Genomic DNA, 24,168 nt, shown 5'->3' on the forward strand with positions numbered 1-24,168 from the left:
TGTATGCTCTTCTGGCCTCCAAGGGCAGCTGCATTCATGTGGTAAATATAAACTCACAAATACATAAGCATAAATAGATATTAAAAAATTAATGGAAGTACCACTTTCAGGGCATGATGTGTGTAGCTGTCAGGACATCTTTCAGGAATTAGTTATTTCCTTCCTTCCAATCAAACCCAGAACTTTCTACAGAGAAACATCCTAGCCCCTTCCCGCTATGGATTTTTGAAGACCGGTCTCATGTGCTGGTTGCACTGGATCTCTGATGTGTAGACCGGACTGACCTTGAGAGATCTGCCTTCTCCTCCAGAGTGGTAGTAGTCTAGGCAAATGCTACCATGTGCTGGTTACCTAGCTGTTGTCTGTTGAGACAGGTTATTTCTGTGTCCTAGCTGTCCTGGACTCACTATAAACCAGGCTAGCTTCAAGCCCACAGAGAGCTACCTCCCAAGTGTTGGGATTAAAGGTTTATTTTATGTATGAGTGCTTTATGTGCATGCATACCTGCCAGAATTGGACATCAGATCACATTATATAGATGGTTGCAACTCAGGACCTCTGGAAGTGCAGGCAGTGGTTTTAACCACCGTCCCACCTAGCTCTTTTTTAAATTTGAAGAGCATGGAGGCCGAGTTCAGGGCCTGCCTGGGGTACATGTTCCAGGATAGCCAGGGCTAGAAAGAAACCCTATCTCAAAAGGAGAGGGGTGGCTGGAAAAATAGCAGTTAGGACTGGCTGCTCTTCCAGAGGTCCTGAGTTCAATTCCCAGCAACCACATGGTAGTTCACAACTATCTGCAATGGAACTGGATTCCTTCTGGTGTGTGTGAAGACAGGCTACTAATATATGTAAAAAAGGTGGACTCCTAAAAGAGAAATATTTTGATATAGCATTTCTCAGTTACTATTCTATTGCTATGAAGAGACACCTTGACCAAGGCAACTTTTTCCCCCATAAAGCATTTAATTGGGGGCTTGCTTACAGGTTTAGAGTGTTAGTCCTTGATCCTCACAACTGGAAACAGACATGCTGGTGCAGAAGCCTACAGCTGTTAATCCTTCCCAAACTGTTCCATAACTGGGGACCAAGCGTTCAAACATGAAGCTGCTGGGACTAAGCTCGCACTGCCACTGCTGAGGCTGGCTTTAAACTTGCCACCCTCCTGCCTTGTTTTGTAGAGTAGCTTGTCGGATAAGTGTTTTGACACCCACCCAGTTCTTCACAAGATGCAGCACAGCATGAGAACAGTCATCCAAGAACTCTGGAGCTAAAGGACAAAGGATTTTCAATTTGTGGACAGCCTGGGTTACATGAGACCCTCAAAACGATATAATTGGACCTGGAACACTGAGACAGGATTACAATGGGTTTTGAGTTCAGCTTTAACCATCTGTTCTGCTCCCTCTTGATCTTCCCTCAGCTGGTATGCTGAGACAAAGGTCAGGACCCTGCATCCTCTCTCCAACAGAAAAGGGAAGTGGAGATTGCAAGAATAATGCAGGAATGCTGCATTGTTGTCGTGTGCAGAGTAAAGATAGTGCCCAGTTATTTTTTGACTGGGTCTCACTGTGTAGCTTTTACTAGTTTAGAACTTCTAAGAGGCCTGCTTTGAGTTTTTGAGACAGCCCTAACCCTAATTCATATGTGCTTTTATTTACTTGATTTTTCAAGAGAGGTTTTCTTTGTGTAGCCCTGGCTGGCCAAAAACTGCTTTTCAAAAAATGTATTTATTTTGTGTGTATGTTTGCCTGCATGAACATATGTGCACCACCCCATGCCTTCAAGAGGTCAAAAGTGGGTGGTTGGATGCTCTGAAACTGGAGTTATAGATAGTAGTGAGCCACAGTATAGGTGCTAGAAACAATTCCAGTCTATACAGAAGCAACAAGTGCTTTAATTTCTGATAATCTCCCTAAAGCTCTGCTTGAAAATTTTTTTAAATTTATTTATGTGTATGAGTGCTCTGGTTTCATGCACACCAGAAGAGGGAATCAGATTGCATCATAGGTGGTTGTGTGCTGGGAATTGAACTCAGAACCTCTTGAAGAGCAGCCAATGTCGCTTTTAAAACAGGGTCTCAGGCCTGGAGAGATGGCTCAGAGGTTAAGAGCACTGGCTGCTCTTCCAGACGTACTAAGTTCAATTCCCAGTGACCACATGGTCTCATATAACCATCTAGAATGAGATCTGGTACCGTCTCCTGGCTTGCAGGCATATATGCAGGCAGAACATTGTATACATAATAAATCTTAAAAACAAACAAACAAACAAAAAAAAAAAAACAACGGTATGTAGCCAGGGCTGATCCTTTAACTGCAGGTTACCAACCCTTCCCAGGTGCTGGACCTGTACCATCATCATATTTGGCTTGTATCTGTCTTAATATTTGGGAGGGAGCCTCTTTGTTTTCTAGACAGGATATTTCTGTGTAACCTTGGCTGTCCTGGACTCGCTTTGTAGACCATGCTGGCCTCTAACTCTCAGAGATCTGCCTGCCTCTGCTCCCCCCTCCCCCCCCCGGACCCTGGAATTACAGGTGTGCGCCATCGCGCCTGGCCTATCTTAGTATTTTTTAACTGCAGAACTCCAACTAGAATAACTGGGTGCTGTGAACATCTGGTCTTGGTTTCAAGAGCTGTAGAATGACAGCTGTTTTGGAAAATGAAGCGCCGTTGTGTAACAAAACCAAACCTATCAGGCTGGAGAGATGGCTCAGAGGTTAAGAGCACTGTCGGTTTTTGTAAAAGTCCTGAGTTCAATTCCCAGCAACCACATGGTGGCTCATAACCACACGATAGTGAGATCTGGTGCCCTCTTCTGGTGTGCAGGCAGAACACAATAAATAATAAATAGATAAATCTTAAAACACACACAAACAACATCTATCGTAATGAAATCCTGTGTTTTGGTAAGATTAAGGGATTGTGGATTTGTTGGGCTGTACACCTAGTGACAGATTTTTTTTAAAACCCCACTGGCAGCAAATAGTCATAAATTACTCACTTTAAAAGTCCGCTTCACGCCAGGCAATAGCGGCCCCACGTCTCAGGAGTTCGAGGCCAGCCTGCTCTACAAAGCGAGTCCAGGACAGCCAGAGCTACACAGAGAAACCCTGTCACGACAAAAACAACAAAAAAGTTTCTGCTTCGGTGAATGGATATCCATTCCTGTACGCGCTAGCTTTGAAATACAGTACGTGAGCAGAGGGCTTTGCGAGTCCGAGCTAGGCCTGGGGCGGAGCGGAGTTTCTGTCAGCTGCGGGGGCGGGGCCTCGGGGTCGCGCCCGCCCACCGGCGCCATCTTCCTGGACCCGGGCGGGGCGCTGGGCTGCGGGGCGCAGCTCGGGAGGGCACGCCGGCCGTAGCCGGGGCTCGGGACTCGGGTCAGAGGTACTGACACAGGTGGACGGGGCTGCGGGTGGGGTGGCGGAGGCCGGCCACGGGGAGGACCTGGCGGTGCCAGGCAGCCTTCAGCACAGCCAGCTCCTTCCTACTGGCGTGCTGCCTCAATCTGAAGAGAAGTCCAAGTTCTTTATTTTTCTGCAAAACCAATTGTGGAACTCTGTGATATGTATTAGGACTAACGGGGTAGAGAGAGGACGTAGGTTTCTTAGTGTTCCGCAATGAGCAGGGTAGGCCACGGTGTTTGGGAGGCGGGGGCTCCTAGACCTGTCTCCATCCCTGACTGAATGTTTTGTGCCTTCTCTAGGAGGCCTTTCCCAGGGGCCCAGGACTGCTCAAGAGGACAATGGATTCTGGAGCTCGCCCAGTTGGTAGCAGCTGTAGCAGTCCTGCAGCACTTTCACGGGAATACAAACTAGTGATGCTGGGTGCCGGTGGAGTTGGGAAGAGTGGTAGGTAACCTTTTCCATTTACCAAAAAAGTTTGAGAAGCAATACCCAGACCAGATGGGTCACTGGCTCTTGTGCAAAGTTGATAGTTAAAATACTTAAGTGGTCACCATCATGAGTTCCATTTCTTGTTTTGAAGCCATGACAATGCAGTTCATCAGCCATCGATTCCCAGAAGATCATGACCCCACCATTGGTAAGTTTATATTTCCAGATACATCCTGTAAAAGTATCTTAATAGATTTGAAGTTTAAAAAACAGTATTTATATCCTAAGCCTTTTGTGTGTATGTAGTTTATACTTAGAAATGAGAATAAACAGTTGAGTATTATTTTACTTTAGACTTCATATATTTAGTCTTTGGGTTACGTTGAGCGTTAATAGACAAACTGTCTTTTTTTTTTATGGATATGTACTGTATTGCTAGAATAAAGGAAAAGTTTAAGGGCTACTCAATGAAATCTTTTCTTGCTATCACTTCTAAGGGTCTGACATGAGACTAACCCTGAAGTATGAGTCAGCTGGTTTGAACTTCCACAAAAGGAAGCAGAAAAACAAGTAGAGCCAGCCTACTGACCTCTGAGAACCAGCCTTCCACTAGGAGCTTTCATCTATTTCCTTATCCCACAGCTCATTGTATATAGAAATGTCTTCTCCTACGTCTTTGTAATCTCTGGCTGTCAAATGTTGGTAGAATGCCAGTAGAGTACATCAGTCTTTTTTTGACACTGGGCATTCATTGAACCTGAGACTTAAAACCAAAGGGCTCTACTGCTGAGCTGTATCCCCAGCCTGTTTTGTGTTATTTGTTTTAGTGTTTTTGTTTTTCTTTGATAAAAGGTTAAAGCCCAAGCTAGCCTTGAAGATATAGCACTCATTTTGCCTTAGTCTGGGATTAGAGGCATGAGCCACCATGCCCACCCAGGTCTGTGATTCGTGGGTTCTACTGTTGTTATTATTAACTGCTGTCTTCTATAGAAAACATTACTCATTCCTAAGTCATAAGGAAGCAGTTTTGATTCTAATTGCTTATATAAAAGAAAAGTAGGGCTGAGGAAGGGACAAAGCTCTGTCAGTAGCAGGGAGTGATGGCACATATCTGTAATCCCAGCATTTGGGAAGCAAAGGCAGGAGGAATGTAAATTCATCACCATTCTGAGTTACGTAAAGATTGGCCCAGAATGCATAGGAAGATCCTCTGCCAAAACACCCAAAGTCTGCCGTTCTGTGGCTATGGTCATTTTATTTAGCATATGTATCTGTGGGTTTGGGCAAAATGAGAACACTTCTTCTTTTTGGTGAACTGTATGGGAGTTATTTCTTTGTGTTAGGGATCAAGCCTAGCACCTCACACAGGCTAAAGTACATGCTGTACCACCGAGCTGCAGCCTAGCTCTGCTATATCAATGTTAGAACATTGTGTCAGTGATTCATACTGTGTACGCTAACTCTAAATAAGATCAATTCAGGGATTAGGATCATTTACTTAATTCTAGGCAATAGCTCCGGGACCCTCACTCATGGCTCACAGTGCAGAGCCCAAATTTAAAGTTGTCTCACCTTCAGATGCTTCCCTAGAGGGAAACTGTCTGTGCGTGTGGCCAGGCGGGTCAGTATTTACCCTCTGCCTGCAGGATGAGTGTTTGTCACCCCTGCCCTCCTGCACTGCTGGCTCTTGGGTGTGGGAAGACTGGCCCACAGTTTACCACACCCACCTAGTTATTCTGCTCTTGTTTATGGTGAGAGCTAGCCACACCTAGAGATTGGCTGGAAAATGTCACATGTTCACCACAGTTGGGCTAGGATCCCAGGCCTTGAGCTCAGTCGGCAGGGTCTAGTGGCCCTTGTACTGACTTCTGTCCTTGGTAGAAGGGTAGATATGTTCCTGTACCTCCTTTATGCTTCTCTCCCAGACCAGCTTTAGAACTAACAAAATAGGCAAAATTTTCTTTGGTTATATCCATGGTGCCTGTCTTTTCTTGCTCTGTGATATAATCCTGACCAACTGCTCAGATCTCATCTGTACTTTATTCACAGGCACCACGATAGTCTTATTTTAACATGGTAGCTAACATTCAGTGTAGTGATGTTGACTTTCCACCAGATGGTTTGAGATGTGAGCTGTGAAAACTAGTAAGAAACTGGGATGGATCTATGGATTGGCCACTGAAGAAGGCCATGTGACCCTGGGACTTACTCTAGTGGAAGATTTAAAGCTCTGAGGCTGAGGAGCATCTGATAACTCTTAAAGAAGAAGGAAATCCAACTTTTCCCAGGTCTCTTTCATTGAAAACCTGCTTATATAACTTTAGCATCCCTGGTAAAGGTCCTTATTCCAAAAGCCTGGTGACCTGAATTTCTGCAAAACTCTTGCAAAGCTGGAAGGAGAAACCTGACTTCACAAAGTTGTCTTCTTGATCTCTCTGCACACACTGTGGCACATATGGGCACATGTGCACACACACACAGTCATGCATGTACGTAATGATATAAGTAACCTTTAAATTAATAAAATAAAAACCAAAAGAACTTCAGAAGCAATCTTTTTTTTTTCTTTTTCTTTTCCTTTGTTTTATAAGTGACATTAAACTGTTTGACCACAGTGCTTGGGGTTGAACCCAGGACCTTGGGCATGGAAGACAAACATTCCACTATCAAGCTACATCCCCAGCTTTCTTATTTTCATTTTCAATGTAAAACTCATACTTTTTCTACCCTCAGGAAGTTTCATTCGTTTGTCTGCATTGCTGTGGATTGAATTTAAGGCCTTGTGCATAGTCTGCAAATACTCACTGCACGTCTGAACCCACTGCCCCAGAAACTGCCTTTTTTTTTTTTTTTTTTTTTAAGATTTATGTATGTATACAGTGTTCTGCCTGCTTGTACACCTGCACACCAGAACAGGGCACCAGATTTCATTGTAGATGGTTGTGAGTCACCATGTGGTTGCTGGAATTGAACTCAGGAGCTCTGGAAGAGCAGCCAGTGCTCTTAACCTCTGAGGCATAAACTGCCTTTTTTTGAAGATTTATTTTCATCTTATGGGTATGGGTGCTTACCTGTATGTCTGTCTGCATCACATTGTGCCTGGTGCCTGCAAAGGAAAGGCACTGGATCCCCTGAAACTGGAGTTAGAGAAAGCTGTGAGCCAGACCCAGCTCATCTGCACGAGCCCCAAATCAGTACACTTTTTACCTACTTGTACTGCTCTCTGACAAGTAACAAATGCTCATGTGTCTTGAGCACCATGGGTGGCTCACGCTATATAAGGACAAAACAAAAATACAGCTACAAAAGTGAGTATATGTATATACTTACATATAACCACATATGTGTACGTGAATGAAATTGAAATTTAATGTTGGTCTTAACCACTAAGTTGATTTTTAAACTTATCCTAACAGATTGTGGCCTCTAATTCAAGAAACATTGATTAAATAAGCTTCTTTATCTCTGAAAAAGAGTCAGAAGCAGAGATTGAGTTTTTTTTTTTTTTGTTTGTTTTTTTTTAAATGTTAGAGACCAGCGATATGGCTTAGATGGTAAAGACACCTATCACCAAGTGTGCCCTGAGTTTGGTAGCAGTAACTCACATGGTAGAAATAAAAAACGAGTTCCTTTAAGTTCTTCTCTTACATCCTTAGCCATGCTATGTCATGACTGGCAGGTTTGCTCAGCAGGTTACTGTCAAGCTAATAGCTTGAGTCCTATTCTTGAGTCTTACATGGTAGAAAGAGGTCCAACTCTGAACTCCACGTGCACTGTGCGGCATGTATGTGCCCATATGTACACACGACTGTTGGCCTTGAATTTTTTTAACAAACCTACTTTATTTAGTGTTATTAAACACTTCTATCTCCCTTTCAACCTCCCAACACGAGGCAGGAGGGAAAGAAGGTTAGTGGGGACAGGGGCGGAGTTCTCTCTGCTACTTCCCACTAGGTAGGGTCGTAGGATTCTTTTGGGGGCAATACCAGTATCAGTCATCCAGAAATCCAGAAGTCCAGGTAACCAGCAAATCAGCAAATAGCAAATGTAGCAGCAGGACAAACCAGCAGCAAGCCATCCTCCTTCTCAGCAGCTGTGCCTTCTTTCTCTGGGCTGTCATGTTTATACCCCCCAGAGTCCTCAGAACTCAACTAATTCTACCTGGCAAAGACCACCCTCCACACGAGACCCTTAACAGATGTGGCCACACTAAAATCCCCAACGTGAAATTTTAATAAAAACATGGTTACATATCATAAACCAGAACATCTACAGCACACAACCAATTAAACAATGTAATGAATTTTAAAATACTAAAAGAAATATCTTGGGATGTATGTGGCTGGTTTTTTGGTTTGGTTTTGGTTTTGGTTTTGAAACAGGGTTTCTTTGTGTAGTTCTGACTGTCCTGGCACTCAACTTTGTAGATTAGGCTGGCCTTGAACTCAGAGATCCACCTGCCTCTGCCTCCTGAGTGCTGGAATTAAAGTCATTTGCTACCATGCATAGCAGTGGCTTTTAAATAATGAAAATATTGAGTGGGTCTTTTTTACTCTTTTACTTTTCTGTATTTTACAAAATTAGTACAGTGATCTACATAAAAAAAAGTCAGGTGTGATAGCATGCCCCTGTAGTCCCAGAACTTGCAGGTCTGAGGCAGTAGGATCTATTGGAACCAAAGTTCAAGGCCAGCTGGACAACAGAGACTTCATTTCTTTCTATTTTGCGGTTAGGTGTTTTTAGGGTGGGAGCTGAGTCAGGGTCTCCTGTAGCTCAGGCTGGCCTTGTACCTGAGGATGACTTTGAAGTCTTGATTCTGCTCCCCCACTTCTCATGTCCTAGGACTATAGGTATATACAGTTCTAACTTCTAAATTGTGTGGCACATATCTGCTAAGGAAGGCTGTTTGTGAATTCAAGTGCTAGAGTTGCTTATTTTAGGCCCTGTCTCAAAAATAAAAATGTATCTGGGCCTGAGGCTACCTGCCTGGAATGTTTCTTGGGCTGCTGAGCTAGGAGGGTCGCAAGTTTAGGGATCATCTCTGTTCTACAACCTGAGCTCAAGACTAGCCTGATTGACTGAATGTGACCTCTCACGAGTAAATAGAGCCTGGCATTGTGGCTCAACCCGTAAGCCTGGCACTTAGGAGGCGAAAGCAAGAGGATTGTCACAAATGAAAGACCAGATAGGGCCATAGTGTGACACCCTGCCACAAATCAAAATAAAGTAAGAAAGAGCTGTCTGCATTGCTCAGTGGCAGAGCCCTTGTCGGACAGAGGCCTCAGGTTCTATCTTCAGTGCGTTAAGAAGAAAAAGTATCAGAAGACAGAGGCAGGCAGATCTCTGTGAGTTTGAGGCCAGCCTGGTCTACAAAGCCCAGGACAGCCAAGGCTACACAGAGAAACTCTGTCTTGAAAAACCATAATAATAATAACAACAATAAACAAACAAACAAACAAACAGATAAAAGGCTAGTCCTAAAATGTTGAATGTTCTTCACACGGCATTCAGTGATGGAGGCAGGGTTCATCCCAGGACTCAGCATGTGCCACAGTCCTCCTTTTCACCTCGGCCCAGAGTGTGGGGTAAAAGGTTTGAGTCCCCATACTTGCATACTTTTCTTTTTTTTTTTTTTTAAGACTTACTTATTTTTATTTTATGCATATGAGTGTTTTGGCTAAAAGTGTACTATGTTTGTGTGTGATGCCATTGAGGTCAGAAGAGGGCATCACATCCCTGAAACTGGAGTTACAGATGGTTGTGAGCTGCCACGCTGGTGCTGGGAGCTGAATCTGGGATGCTGCAAGAACAGTTAGTATGCTACGCTCAGTGAAGCATTCCTGCATGTTTCCTAGTTCCTAAAAATGTCCTAACCCCTTCATTGCAAAACCAAGTTCTTTTCTGCATGTTACTCTTAGCTGCAATACAATACTGTGGATACACTCAAGGTCTTAGGCATGCAATGCAAGCATGCCATGTCTTAGCCCTTTAAATTTTGTTAAAATTAATACCCTTGCTGACCTTTTTTTTCCCTGTAAAATGGAAATAATTCTTTATTGGATTATTGTGACTATTCAGTTACTTACTGTATAAAATTTACTTAGCCTAACGTCTTACATGTACTTTAATAGATGACAGTTGGAACTAAAGGTGTGTAGCAGTCCTTATGCCCGGCTCTGTGTGTGGACATGTGTGGAATGGCACAGGTGAAAGTCAAAGGAAAGCTGGGTGTCAGTGGTGCGTACCCTTAATCCCAGCACTCAGGAGACAGAGCCAGGTGGAGTGAGATGAGGTCAAGGCCAGCCTGCTCTACAAAGGGAGCCCAGGACAGCCAGGGCTACACAGAAAAACCCTGACTCAGAAAACTAAAAAAAAAAAAAATCAAAGGAAACTTTTCGGGTTCTGTCCTATCATACAGTTATGTGGGTTCTAGGGATCTAACGCAGGGCAGTCTCCTCTGGCCATCTCCTCTAGCCCCTGCCTTGATATTTTAAAAGAAATTCTTTCAGAATCCTTGTGGTTTGAATAAGAATGACCCTTTTTTTTTTTTTTTTTTTTTTTTTTTACTTTTTTGTTTTATGTACATTGGTGTTTTGTTTGTGTGTATGTCTATGTGAGCGTGTCAGAAGGCCTTTAGCTGGAGTGACAGACAGTTGTAAGCCACCATGTGGTTGCTGGGAATTGAACCTAGGTCCTCTGGAAGAGCAACCATTGCTCTTAACCACTGACCCATCTCTCCAGCTTGAAAGTATTAGAAAGAGTAAGAATTAGCATCAGGTTGTAGCTCTCAGCTACTGCTCTAATGCTATTGGAGCTGCCATGCTCCCGACTGTGATGGTGGAGACTGTAAGCAAGTCCCAATTAAATGCTTTCTTTCATGAGAGTTGCCTTGGTCATGGTGTCTCTTCACAGCAATAACACAGTGACAAAGACAATTCTTTCTTTTTTCTCATTCTTTCTTTCCTTCTTTCTTTCTTGTTTTTAAGACAGCATCTCCTTCTGTAGCCCTAGCTGATGCAGAGCTCATTATATAGGCAAAGTTGGGCTTAAATTCACAGAGATCTTCCAGCCTCTGCTTCTCAAATGACCTTGGTTCACTTTTATAGCTGCGAATAAGATACATGACCACCCATGAACAAAGAAAAACCATATTGGATACTCTAGCCTATATATTTTGATGAATTTAGTAGAATCTTGAGAAAATTAGGCACATAAAAACAACATGGGGCCCAATGAGATGGCTCAATGGATAAATGCATTTACCCTGCTAAACTAGTGACCTGATTTCCATCCCAAGAAGGTGTATAAAGGTGTTAAGGAAAGAGCCAACTCTACATAGTTCTCACACACACACACACACACACACATACATCACACACACATCAATAATCATAAAATTTTAAAAAGAACTTGTTGGTCTGGGAAGTGAAAGGATTTGCTGTACAAACCAGAAGCAGAGTTCATTTCAGATCTCCAGAACCCACGTATCTGGCTTACATGTAATTCCGCCTCCAAAGTCAAAGGCAGAGGCTTCAGTGAGCAAGCTACCTAGTGAGACCCAGTACCACTGGGCTCCATACCTGTGCATCCACACACACTTGAGCATTTGTCCACTTCCGTGTGTACACACCATACACATGAAAACAAGCACAGAATGAAATTGGATAGGGCCTGGGAATATAGCTCAGTAGCAGAAGAGTTGCCTAATATTTGAACCTCTGGAATCAAGGTCTGTCTCTACCAAAACAGACAAACAAACAAGCAAAAATAAATAGATAAAATAGAAATTGGTTGGGACCAACTCTTTTCTACGACAAGTTTTAAGATCATTACTTCCTGCATGTGTGGGGTTTTTTTTGGGGGTGGGGTGGGGGGGTGGGGGATTGTACTTGTTTTCAAGTCAGGGCTTCTCCATGTAGCCCTGGTCATCCTGGAACTCTCTCTGTGGGCTGGCCTTGATCTTCCTCCCTGTTCTTCCTGAGCCCCCTGCACTGGGAGTAGAGGCATGTGCTACCACCACACAGCTGTGTGTTGTTATAATAGACCTTTCTTCCCTCCTGTAGAAGATGCTTATAAGATCCGGATCCGCATTGATGATGAGCCTGCCAATCTGGACATTCTGGACACAGCTGGACAGGTACTAAGCCAGAACTGTGTGAGGAGAATGTGTCCTCTAGGAAAGGGGGGCAGACTTCTGCGGACAGTATCACTAGTTTGTCTCTCTTAATTTTTCATGCTGTGCCTCAGGATAGCAGGTAATTGAAGTGCTGTTTCTTTACTCTGAAGTAGTCAGTGTGGAGGTCTAAGTTGCAGCAATGCATTATGTACCTTTTCTTCCCTCTAGGCAGAGTTTACAGCCATGCGGGATCAGTATATGAGGGCAGGAGAAGGATTTATCATCTGTTACTCCATCACGGATCGTCGAAGTTTCCATGAAGTTCGGGAGTTTAAACAACTGATTTATCGAGTTCGACGCACTGATGACACACCTGTAGTTCTTGTGGGAAACAAGTCTGACCTGAAGCAGCTGAGGCAGGTGGGAAGAAAATGTCTGTGGTATTGTGGGTCGTCATTTTGTTTCTTAGTTGGCAGGTTGCTTAGCCTTGACATAGAGAATGAAAATTATCCTCTTCTTAGTCTTGGAAATGTCCCTATATCTATTAATTTCCTTTTATTATAGGTAAAGTCTAGATTTTGAAAATTAGTGCACAGGATTTTAGACAGGTGATAAGCTCTCTGTGGCATGCACCTATAACCTCAGCACTGAAGAGGCTAGGCAGGAGGATTATCATATATCTGAGGCTAGCCTGCGCTATGCAGACCCTGGCTCAGTCAGTCAGCAGATGGCAATAGAATATTAAGTAAATCTTCAGAAATGATGTTGGATGTGGTTTAGTGGTACAGCTCCTGCCTAGCATACACAGGGTCCTGGGTTCAATCTCCAGTAATACCAAATAACATTTTAAAAATTAATAAAAGTGAGCCGGGCATGGTGATGCATGCCTTTAGTCCCAGAGCGGGGGAGACAGAGGCAGGTGGATCTCTGAGTTCCGGGACAGCCAGGGGTTTTACACAGAGAAACCCTGTCTTAAAAAACAAAACAAAACAAAACAATAATAATACTAAGAATAAAGCTAGAGCTATTGAGAACTCTTAGATATTAAAGCACTTAATTTGTCTTATAAACCCATTGGCCTAAATTCGATCCCTAAAATCCACATGAAGGTAAAAAGAGAACTAATTTCACAGACTTGTCCACTGACCTTCACATATGTGCATGCAGGCCTCACAGAATAAACTGTACACACATCAAAATAAGAACATTAATTAAGACCTCAGGGTGGAGAGCTAACTAAACAGTTAAGAGCAGTGGCTGCTCTTATAGAGAACTCATGTTCCATTCCCATGGTATGGCTCAGAAATGTCTGTACCCCCAGTTCCATGGGATCTGATATCTCTGTCCTCCATGGACACCAGGCACACACATGATACACTGACAAACATGAAAGCAAATCATTCATACACATAAAATAATAATTAAAAATATTCTTAAAAAAACTAAGGTAAACTTGAGAAAGCAGTGTTCGTATTGCTGCAGGAAGAACTGGCTCATATTTTGTGACGTGCTTCTTGATGGAGGTTAGTCTTTTAAGAGTTTATATAGAAGACACTCGCCGCCTGGCCATGGCAGAGTAGAAAACAAGAAGCCTCTCACTGTCCAGAAGCAGATGGAAGCATGGCACTTCCACAGCTGAGGGCCTCCTGTTGGCTTCTAATAGGTCTGTGTTATAGTTGGAGCTGACATCTTTCTTCCCTTACGCTTTCCTTTCTTAAAAGCAATAGTAAGAGGAAAACTATCATCATCAGTATTCATATTTACTTGATATCTGTTCCAAAAAGTGATCTTGGAAGGGCTGGGGTCTCAGAGCAGTCAATAACGTGCCTGTGAGTTCTTAGGCCTGATCTCAGTTGTGTTTTAAAGCCAGGCTTGGTGGTGTGTGCTTATAATTCCAACACTGGGGAAATGGGAGCATGAGATCCCTGGGGTTTGTTGACCAGCCTACTTGGCAAGCTCTAGGCCAGTGACAGACCTTGTCTCAGAAAAGAAAAAAGGCGGCCTATGAGGTAGTTCAGTTGGTAGAGTGTCTGCTTAACATGCAGGAAGCTGAGTGTGGTGGTAAGGCCAGCCTGGTCTACAAAACAAGCTTCTGGATAGCCAGGGCGGCACAGGGAAACCCTGTCCTGAAAAAACAATTAAAAACAAAAACAAAAACAACTACCCAGGAACCCCTAGGCTGTATCCCTACCCCTGCATAAAGCCAAGCCCGTGGTGCATACCTGCAACTCCATTGCTGTGGAGGGAGGCAGGTGTCTTACAAGCTATGAGGTATGCTTGGCTAGCCTGAGATGTAGGCTACGCTGGAAGAAAAATCTTGAAATACACCAGCAATAGAGTCGTGTAGTTTGAAGGTCATGTGCTGCCATCTGTGCCTCAGCCACACGGGCCTGTGCGCTCTGCTGCGACCCGCAGCCTGCAGGAGCTGCCCTGCTCAGGAAGCCAGCCCCCTTACTGTTTTGGACAGTTGAAACTGCCGCCTGCTGTGCACTATACATTTTCTCATGTTTGTGCCTTTGAAGGTCTCCAAAGAAGAGGGATTGTCGCTGGCTCGAGAATTCAGTTGTCCCTTTTTTGAGACCTCTGCCGCATATCGTTACTACATTGATGACGTTTTCCATGCTCTTGTACGGGAGATACGTAAGAAAGAAAAGGAGTTAGTATTGGCCATGGAGAAGAAGTCTAAACCCAAAAGCAGTGTGTGGAAGAGGCTGAAGTCACCCTTCCGGAAGAAGAAAGACTCGGTAACTTGAGGGAGGTGTGACGTGTCTGCTGTGAACTGCAGCGCTACTTGAAGCAGTCCAGTCACCTGCAATCATGAGCATGCTGTCTGCTCACTCCTGCTATGATGGTTATTCTACATGTCACTGGCGAGGGGACATGCCCACTAGGAGTTTTCAATGATTCACTATCTAAGCCCTTTCTTAGTTGACTCTCACTCATTAGCCCACCAGGGCACTGTCTGCTCCTTAATGGTCACATTCGAATTTGGTCTGCTGTTGTTTTGGTTATGTTGCTGATGTAAATTAATTCATGTAAATTGTTTATACCAAGGAGCATATATGTACTGTGTGCACTTGACTAAGTTTACAAAAGGAACTTTGTGTTTATATTCTCCCCACCACCCTTCAACTTGAGCTTTCTGGTACTGTCTGATGGAAGGACCTCTGCCTTGTTTACCCACACTGTACATCCTGGAGACAGAGCAAAAACTGAATAGGAAACTAGTGCTAAAGAGAATGGTGCTAAAGGTAAGTAGGTGTCTGCAGAGTGGGCTCCTGGTGTGGATAATGGAGTGATGTGGTTTAGGGAGAGCCTGCCGTATTCTTACACAAGAAGACACGGCTGGAAACACACAGGTCTGAAGAGTGCCTACGATGCGCCTTAGAATTGCACATCTGACCCAAAGGCACTCAGGTTGTGAAAAGAGACAGAAGCAGAACACAGAATGAAGGTTCCTCCCTGAACATACTTGACTCTTCCTTCAGTGTCTTGCCTTTCTTTGCCTTCAAAGGTTGCCACTTTTTGAACTGCTTCTGGATCTGGAACCATTGCTGGATCCACTGGATCCTTATTTAAATCCTTTGTTGGGCTAGGCATGGTGGCTCACTGCTGTGATCCCAGTATTTCTAAGGCTGAAACAGGAGGACTACGTGAGTCCAAGGCTACCCTGGGTTATAGAAAGAGAGTCTGTCTCAGAATAACAAAACCAAAAATAAATAAAGAGCAAATTCTTAGGACTGCTATATCACGTGCCTTGTCCAGGTTTCTTTTTCCTCTGAAGAGTCTGGCCTGGCCAGATGGTTTTGTGTTCTCTTCACCTCAGCAGTCTTAGGGCTTGGAGGTTTGTGGTGTTCTGCTTTGTGGACCAGTCTTGCAGCTTTAATACTCCACATATGTGAGTTGGTTTCATAAAAGATTCCCTCAGAGTTGTCACAGCTAAGCCTCAGAGACTGCCACATTGTTTCCCTCTGTGCTCGAGAAACAGCTTTAACTTAGCAGTGAGCTAGCTGTATGTCTTGGGGTCAGGATTATCTTGCTGTTTGAATGTGCTGTGCAGGGCACGTTCAGGAGACTCATGATCTCTGTATGGAGCTCTGACTCCAAGGTCAGGTGCTGTAGGCAGCATCTCTTCAAAGCTCAGCTTCCTGCTCCGCATTGTCAAAGGAATGGCAGATCTGGATCCAGATCCCATGAGGAGCCTCTGCTGAGACTTTTAAAGGCCTTGATAGTTGCCTTTTGACAATCGGTAACATTTGCTACTTTACAAATTATGTTTTAATACTCAAGCTATCAAAAAATGAAAGACCCAAATTCAAGTCTGTGCAAAAGCAAAGCCACTTTGGAGAAGGAAAAAAGTAGAGACAAAATACAGCGCCAGTCTCTTTGAACAGTGTCTCGCCTGGATAAAGACTTTCAGACTAAATGCCTTCACTGCTTATTACTCACACAGTGTCTTCAAGGAATTGACAGCTTCAGCCACTCAAGATTGTCAAGGCCACAGAAGACACTACCAGGAAGAAAGGCCTGTAAAACAGGAAATTTGATTTGTACACGGAAAGCAGCAGTGCTTTTAAGGCTATCCCTGTCAGACAGTGAGCGGATCCAGCATAAGCCAGTCCCTTCCGCATTGAGAATTGTGTTCATGGTGCTGGTAGCTACAGGAGTGTAGTATGTGTGAACCAGAGTGCCTCCTCAGCGGTCGTGGAGTGTTGCTAACTTACAAGCTTTGGGTCATCAATTGTCTAACCTGAAGACATAAAAATCAAATATTCCCTGGAATGCTGAAGAGAAGATTCTGTCACCAAGTTGCAAGGCGCTGGAAGCGCTTGTGTTGAAGTCAGAGGAGTCACTGCAAGCTTCAGAAGCGAGCCTCTAGAATCAGCTGTTTATAACTGGTAGGGAGACGTGTTTTCATTCTGGCATACTAGCAGACTACTGCGTCCTGCCTGGGAAGGTCTTCACTGGTGCACTTGTATATGAAGGTAGTGTGTGCAGCACAATACAAAATTGTTAAATAATGTGTTGGATTTTCTTTTCTTTTTTTAACTCTGAGTAGAAACATTTGGAATTTTTTTTTTTTAGTATGTCTTTTTCAAGTTTACTTATTAACATGGTGAATGCATTCAAATTTTTTTTGTTTGTTTTTGTATTTTATTTGTGAGGGTGAGCACATGTGTCATGGTACGTGTGGGAATGTTAGAAAACACCTGTAGGAGCTGATTCAAGTACCTGGTTGCCTGGGATTGATCTCAGGGCTCACCTACGGGGAAGCAGACCCTCTGGCTACTGTGACAGTGTCTTGAAGCCTGAGAGATGGCATCCAGGCAAAGGTCGAAGGCTCTGAAGGAGGGCTTTAGGGATCTGTTGCCACCTCTATTCTGAGCAGCAGGTTGCCCAGTGCTTGGAGAGGGTCTTCCAGTCTTTTTCAGCAGCTGAGGCAGTTGGAATAGTAGAGGGCAGTTCCTTCTACTGACTCAATTGGATATCTTGTCTGAAGAACAGAACAGCATCATGGAAGATCACTGAAAAGCTCATGTCCATGGAGGATGACAGGCTGCTCTTTACCCCCAAGATCCTGAGCTGGAACAGCTAGTGCAGCCTGTCATTGACGGTGCCTATTAGGACTTCATGGGGGCCTTTCTAGGTCAGAGAATTCACATCCTAACTTCCTTTGGGGTCCTAGCCAAGAAACTAGCTTCAGCCAAAATACCTTAACAGCTTTCCCCTAGAGCAGTTCCACCGTCCAGTGAGGTGGGTAAAAGTGGGTGGAGGCAAGCCATGCCCTCTAACCTGATGATACACTATCTTCCTAGCATTGGTAGGGTACAGGCAAGAGGATCAAAAGTTCCAACATAATCTTCCCTACATAATGAGTTCAAGGCCAGCCTAGATCACAAAAACAGAGGTAATGGAAGAAGCAAATTGAAGAGACTGCACTTAACCTGAATTTTTATTTTATGTAAGTTTTGGCAAACACCATTGCACAATTTGTAGTGTTAGAATTTTTCCACTTTCAAGTTTTTAAAAAGATTTATTTGTTTTTATGTGTTTATTTATATGCCTCTTAGTTTACACGCACCACACCTATGCATGGTGCCTAAGGAGGCCAAAGGGCATCAGCTTCTCTGGAGGTGGGATTACAGGGAACTGAGTCACCCTGCTGTGGCTGATGGGAACTGAACCTGGGTCCTGAAGATCAGAGCAGTCATGCTCTTAACCATGGAGCCTTCTCTCCAGCCCCTTTCATCCGAATCTTAGAGAGAACGATGCATGTGCTGGAAAGATGGCTCCATGGTTAAAAGTTCATAGACTGCTCTTTTAGAACACCCAAGTTAGTTCCAGCATTCCAAACTGACTGTCACACGTACTCAGCAGTGCCTCTGGCCTCTGTGGGTACCTGTACTCACACTCACGTACACACACAATTAAAAGTAGTAAAATATTTTTAAAAGAATTATACATAGGAATTTTTAGTTTACATATTTCCCTTGGGACAGGGTCTTGCTGTGTAGGCCTCGCAAGGTCCTATTATGTAGCCCGGCTGGGGCTGGCTTCTAACTTAGCAGTCTCCCTTATCTTCCCAAGGTTGGTACTGCCACTTCCAGCATACATAATTTTTTAAATTTCAGGAGTCCTTATCAATTTTGACAATCACTTTGCTTTAAAAGGTGGGTCAAGACTGAAAATATTGGGTGTTATTAGTGTTCAACTTGAAGTTAAGATTTAAAAAATTTTCCCTGGCAAGGCGTGGTGGCACTCACCTTTAATCCTAGCACTCAGGGACGAAGAGGCAGGCAGATCACTGTGAGTTCAAGGCCAGCCTGGTCTAATGTTTGTTTTTATTAAAGATTATTCACTCTGACCTCTAGATCTCTGAATGCTCTCACAGAACAAATTAATTTTATTTCCACATAGCTCTGAAAGGAGGCCTCCTCAGCAGAGAGGCCTTACAGCTTCCAAGGGAGGGGTTCCCTAGCCCCAGCTGAGCTGAGGAGTTCAGGAGCCTCAGCCCCCCACTTTTTTTTTTTTCTCTCTTGAAAGAGATTTATTAGAAAGACAAATCCAGGAGAGCTTTGTAGTTGCTAGGCTCCCGGGTCTCAGGATATCCGTCCCTTGGGACACTGTCCCACCTTAGAGCTTTGTGGTTCCCAGGCTTAAGAGTTATGAGTTTCCTGGACCTACTCTGCAAGAGTCTCTGAATTTCATAGGGCCAGGCATAGTGGTGAATGCCTGTGCTTTGCTGAATAGGCAAAGAGACAGGATCAGAATTCAAGACCACTGTCCACTATAGAGTGAGTTTGAGGCCAGCCTGAGCAATATGAGACCCGGTAAACAAACAAATATGGGCCTGGTGATATATGCCTACAGTCCAAACACTTGGAATCAGAAATTCAAGGCTGGGGCTGGAGAGATGACTCAGCAGTTAAGAAAACTGACTACTCTTCCAGAGGACCTGAGTTCAATTCCCAGCACTGACATGGCAGGTCACAATTGTCTGTAACTCCAAGATCTGACACTCTCACATAGACAAACACTCAGACAAACCACCAATGCACATAAAATAAAAATAAACTATTAAAAAAAAAATCAAGGCCATCCTGGCCAAACTTAGATCAGTATTTAAAAAAAACAAAACAAAACAAAAAACTTTTTTTTTTTATATTAAAGAGTAAGTAGTTAGCTAAATAGAGCACTTGGCTGGTGTACATACATAGAACTAGGATCAGGCCTGGCACTGCAAAATAAGGAAATGAATAATAACTTTGATGCCATGACAGAGCTCAAGTAGGGAATCAGGGATCTACAAAAAGCCATGAAATTGCTTTCTTTTTGGGGAGGTGGTGGTGGTGATTCAAGACAGTGTTTCTCTGTCCTAGAACTCTCTCTCTGTAGACCAGGCTGGCCTCAAACTCACAGAGATCCATTCGCCTTTTCCCTAAGTGCTGGGATTAAAGGAGTGTGCCACTACTAACACTGGGTGAAAAAAATCTCCTAATATGAAGGAAATCACCAGGCAGAGTGAGACAAAAAGGTCTTAATGTTTGAGTTCTGAAATTGCTGATCAAGTTTTAAAATGAGTTGCCTTCGAGACAAAATTATTGGAATAGTTTAGTTTTGTCTAGTAATCACTTAAAAAAAAAAAAGTTGAGTGTGTGCATTCCTCAGCACATGTGATCAGATCCTGATTCTGAACAAAAGCTGCTGTGGTGGGGACGCGCTCTGCTCCCTGCCCTTCCTGGAGCTGCACGTTGCTGCAGGCTAGTACAGTATGTGCAGAGCCAGAACACATTTAGTTAAGCACCCGAACACCCCGGCCAGATAGGCTTCCTCCGCCCTGGCAGACGGGTGTGTAGGTGAGGGAGCAGGGGGACGCATGGTCTGTATAAACGAACACCCAAGCTGTGTGTGTGCTCTTAGCTGCACCTCTGCTAGCTGGAAGGTGCCACGGCCACCACAGCTGAAGGTGCGTCGGGGACTGGGAAGAACACGAGGGCCTAAGCTTCATTTCTAAAACTCACATTTACCGAAACATAGACGTGGTGACTCCTCCTTAATGCTGGTGCTGATGAGGCAGAGACAACTAACCTAGCTGACTTGGAGAGCCTTAGGCCATGAGAGACCCTGTCCGGAAAGACAGCCTGGATGGTGCTCGAGGCTGACCTCCGGACTCCTTGCGCAGACAAACGTGCACACACAAAAAGAAGCACGTCAGCATTCTCACCAGACTCTGGCCATTCCTTCACTTTGCTAGAGGAGAATATGTGGGTCAATACCAATCACCACAAAACCCCAACAACTCTAGACCCAGTGTTGCGTGGTGGAGGTGCTAAGAGTTGGATCCATGCAGTTCACATAAAATTCTCTACCTCTGAGCCATGGCCCTGCCCCACAATGCTCGCTCCTTTTTGTTGCTTCAGTGTTGGGGATCTCACAAGTGCTAGGCATGTACTCTACTACTGAGCTCCGTGCCCAGCCCAAACTTCTTTTGAAACTTGGGACTTAAAGAATGAGGGAGAAAATATGAAACCTTATTATGTTTGCTTTGAAACAGCTTCTGGGACGATGTTCTGTCCATTACCTTCCTGCCTTTACTGAGCCTCTGTTGCATGCAGGTGTTGAAACTAGGAATTTAACATGGATTAGAAGTGTACACTATAGTTCTCAAAGCTTGCTTCAGTGCTGTGGAGTGCAAACTTCTGAAGTACAAAATATGAGAGATTTGGATCCATCGTTAGAGAGAGTGTCAGGCAAGGGAGAGAGAGAGGTGAGACTGCCAACTGTCAGCCACTCAATAAGCGGTCTCTAAACGATAGGGTGGAAAATTGTCTGAGGACACTCAGAAGTGAAGCTAAGTCATGAAAGCACTCAGTGTCTGTTACTGCAGTTGCCTGGGGACATTCTTGAGGACACTGGCATAGAGAGTCTGAGTACAATCTCATTTGCATTAATTAATTAATTCCCATTAGGTTTTTAAAAAAAATTACCCTTATTCATTTATTTCAGCAATTCAAGGCCATGGTACACATGTAGCAGTCAGGAGACAACTTGTGGGAGTTGCTTCTCTTCTTCCACCATGTGGGTTCCAGGGACTGAGCTCAGCCTTCAGGCTGGGCAGCACGCACCTTTACCCTCTGAGCCTCCATTAGGTTTGTTTGTACTTTACCCTCCACAAACAGCGACAGCTGAAAATACACAGGGACGGCTCAGTAGTAAAAGGCACTCTCTGCCAGGCCTGAGAACTCGAGTTTGGTCTCTGTCACGCGGGAGGAAGAACCAGCTCCCTGGGGCTGAAGAGATGGGAAAGGGGTTAGGAGCACTGGCTACTCTTCAGAGGAACCAGCGTCAGCATCCAGGGTCCACACTGAAGTTCACAACCCTCTGACTTCAGTTCCAGGGAACCCAGGGTGTCTTCAGGCACCGCACATAGTGCACAGGGGATACACACAGACAGAACACACATGTACATAACCGAAGAACTAACTTTCAAAGGTTCTCCATTGATTGCCTCATGTGTATGTTGGCACGTGCGTTCTCTGTGAGTTTGAGGCCAGCCTGGTCTACAAAGCGAGTCCAAGACAGCCAAGGCTACACAGAGAGACCCTGTCTTGAAAAACCAAAGGAAAAAAAGTTAACAAATTAATAAAACTGGAACTGAGTGAACCTGCTGCAGGTCAGCTGCATGAGCTGGAGCGGCTTACTAACCTCCCTTGACTGTGGTTTCTTCATACATTGCGCACGGATGACAACACCAGCAACTACCTGTGACAGAGCTGCAAATAAGGATTAAATCAATGTTATAAGTATTTGTGCTCAAAATACTACCTATTAATATTCGCTCCGTGTTAGTCAATTATCTTCTGTCATTGTTAAAAAGAGCTGCCAGGCCATGGTGCAGAAGCTAGAAACAGCAGCAGTCAGCGAGCACACAGGTGCAAAGCAGAGGCCAGCTTTGTTGTGTGAGACCCTGTCTCTAAAAGAAAGTAGGAAAGAAAAAGGGTGTGTAGGGGAGAGCTGTTTACATGTATGACACCACTGTTCTTGAAGCATTTTAAAATGCTCCAGAAAGCCAAGGAGACCAGGTGTGGGGACTTTCCTAGGCTAGAAATTCTTTCCTGAGGCTTTGTGAGGAGTTGACAAGGGAAGTACTTTAGATAAGAAAATAAAGAGGTCTAGGAGGAAATGGGGTTGTGTCCTGTGATCATGTATGACCATCCCATACATAGTCCCTCTCCAGCACCTCTGCGTCCTTCTCCACGGACCTGACTTCTCCAAGAATTGATAATTGGATATCCAACCCCAGGGCAGTCCTTCAGCCATGATGACCCATCCTTTCTGTCAGTAATTGATTCAGAAATCCACATGACAGGTGTTGGACCAGCTCAGAGCTATGGAGGAAAACTGACAGAAGCCTGGAAGAAATTCTGTATGATGTTACCTTGTTTTGGGGGAGGAGAAATCATGATGTTGTCTTGGGCTGGTTGGTGGGTTTTCTGAGGTGGGTCTCATTTCTTGTTCCATAGCTCAGGCTAACTAAAAGCTTACAGCAGTCTCTGCTTTTGCCTCCCAATGCTAAGACTACAGCACATTTGGCTTATTTTAAGATTAAAAGAGAGACCTGGCAGGCAATACACACCTTTAATTACAACACTTGGTAAGCCAACTATCACCTTGTTCTACATTGAAGCCAGCCTAGACTTCATGAGAACCAGTGCTGTGCAGCAGTTTCCTTTAGATTAACATTCCACCTTACAGGGAAGCTCTTTAAAACAGAAAGTAAAGTACTCAAAATAGCTTCAGGAAGTTCCTGAAGCTGACCAGATGCACTGGGCCTCCCTCTAAAGTGTAAACAATAAAACTTGCAGAGAGTTACTCTCTGACCAGACCAGCACCAAAACCAACAGAACTGCCTGCATGAGACTCAAACCAATTGAGCCATCTGCAAAGGACACTCTCTAACCTGTTAAACTGCCAGGCACTATGTTCCTGGTTCCTGGCTTTTAAGAGCTGTCACCTATGCTGGAGTGGGCTTTGATGATGAAACTGTCTTTCAGTCATTTCTGCTCCTGTAAGTTGCCCCTCACCAATATCCCTATAAGTGACCCCAGTGAAACTCTTTGGTCCACCAAGCTGACTTGGTGGTGTCATGGTAGGCTCCTTATCTGGGGTAAGCAGATTGTATGTTGTGTATCTCCCTGGAAGCCTGTCACACACCCAGTCTTTTTAATTTATTATATTTTATGTGATTGAATGTCAAGTATATGAGAAGTGGATCTCCTCTCTCATTCTGTAGCCCAGGCTAGCTGAGAGCTCACAGAGTTCCTGCCTTTGTCTCTCTTATCTATGCATCATGAGTGCACAGTAGCCATACTGGTCAGAAGAGGATGTTGGATCCCCTGACACTGGGTTACGGATAGCTGTGAACAACCAGGTTGGTACTGGGAACAGAATCTGGATCCTTAGACATTAACAACTGGACAACTGGTCTTAATGGCTGACCCATCTCTCCAGCCCCAACACACAGTCCTTAAAAAAAAATAGTTGACATGATGATGCACACATTTAATTCCAGTACTCGGGAGGCAGAGGCAGGAGGCTTTCTGTGAGCTGGACATCAGCCTGTTCTACATAGTGAGTTCCAAGACAGCAACCAGGGCTATATAGTGAAACCTTTTCTTTAAAATAAACAAACAAATAAATAAATAAATAAATA

At 44.2% G+C, this 24,168-nt stretch overlaps 1 protein-coding gene and 1 long non-coding RNA gene across 4 annotated transcripts in view; one reads left to right on the forward strand and one right to left on the reverse strand.

The window, feature by feature from the left end:
- The window catches only part of LOC132652397 (uncharacterized), a 19,422-nt gene extending 16,277 nt beyond the window's left edge, over positions 1-3,145 (reverse strand). The window contains exon 1 of the long non-coding RNA XR_009589932.1: positions 3,004-3,145. This is a non-coding gene — a long non-coding RNA (uncharacterized LOC132652397). The remainder of the gene's footprint in view (positions 1-3,003) is intronic.
- A 110-nt stretch (positions 3,146-3,255) lies between these two features.
- Rit1 (Ras like without CAAX 1) lies at positions 3,256-16,975 on the forward strand. 3 transcript variants are annotated; one of them, XM_021637789.2, is made up of 6 exons: positions 3,256-3,389; positions 3,709-3,853; positions 3,990-4,046; positions 11,902-11,975; positions 12,183-12,374; positions 14,477-16,975. In XM_021637789.2, the coding sequence occupies exons 2-6, from the start codon at positions 3,748-3,750 to the stop codon at positions 14,705-14,707; spliced, it is 660 nt and encodes a 219-aa protein (XP_021493464.1). In that variant the 5' UTR covers positions 3,256-3,389; positions 3,709-3,747; the 3' UTR covers positions 14,708-16,975. The 3 variants fall into 3 exon arrangements, with proteins under 3 accessions (XP_021493464.1, XP_060233703.1, XP_060233704.1); XM_060377720.1 differs by lacking the exon at positions 3,256-3,389 and adding an exon at positions 3,459-3,631; XM_060377721.1 differs by lacking the exons at positions 3,256-3,389; positions 3,709-3,853; positions 3,990-4,046 and having other exon boundaries at positions 11,955-12,093.
- The last annotated feature ends 7,193 nt before the right edge of the window (positions 16,976-24,168 follow it).

This window comes from Meriones unguiculatus, chromosome 2, assembly GCF_030254825.1.
Source record: "Meriones unguiculatus strain TT.TT164.6M chromosome 2, Bangor_MerUng_6.1, whole genome shotgun sequence".
In the NCBI taxonomy this organism is placed as follows: domain Eukaryota; kingdom Metazoa; phylum Chordata; class Mammalia; order Rodentia; family Muridae; genus Meriones; species Meriones unguiculatus.

Excerpts from the sequence above, each read along its gene's own strand:
- Rit1 (XM_060377720.1), top strand. Across the intron at positions 4,047-11,901 it reads AGATCATGACCCCACCATTG|AAGATGCTTATAAGATCCGG; the intron begins GTAAGTTTATAT and ends TCCCTCCTGTAG. Across the intron at positions 12,375-14,476 it reads ACCTGAAGCAGCTGAGGCAG|GTCTCCAAAGAAGAGGGATT; the intron begins GTGGGAAGAAAA and ends GTGCCTTTGAAG.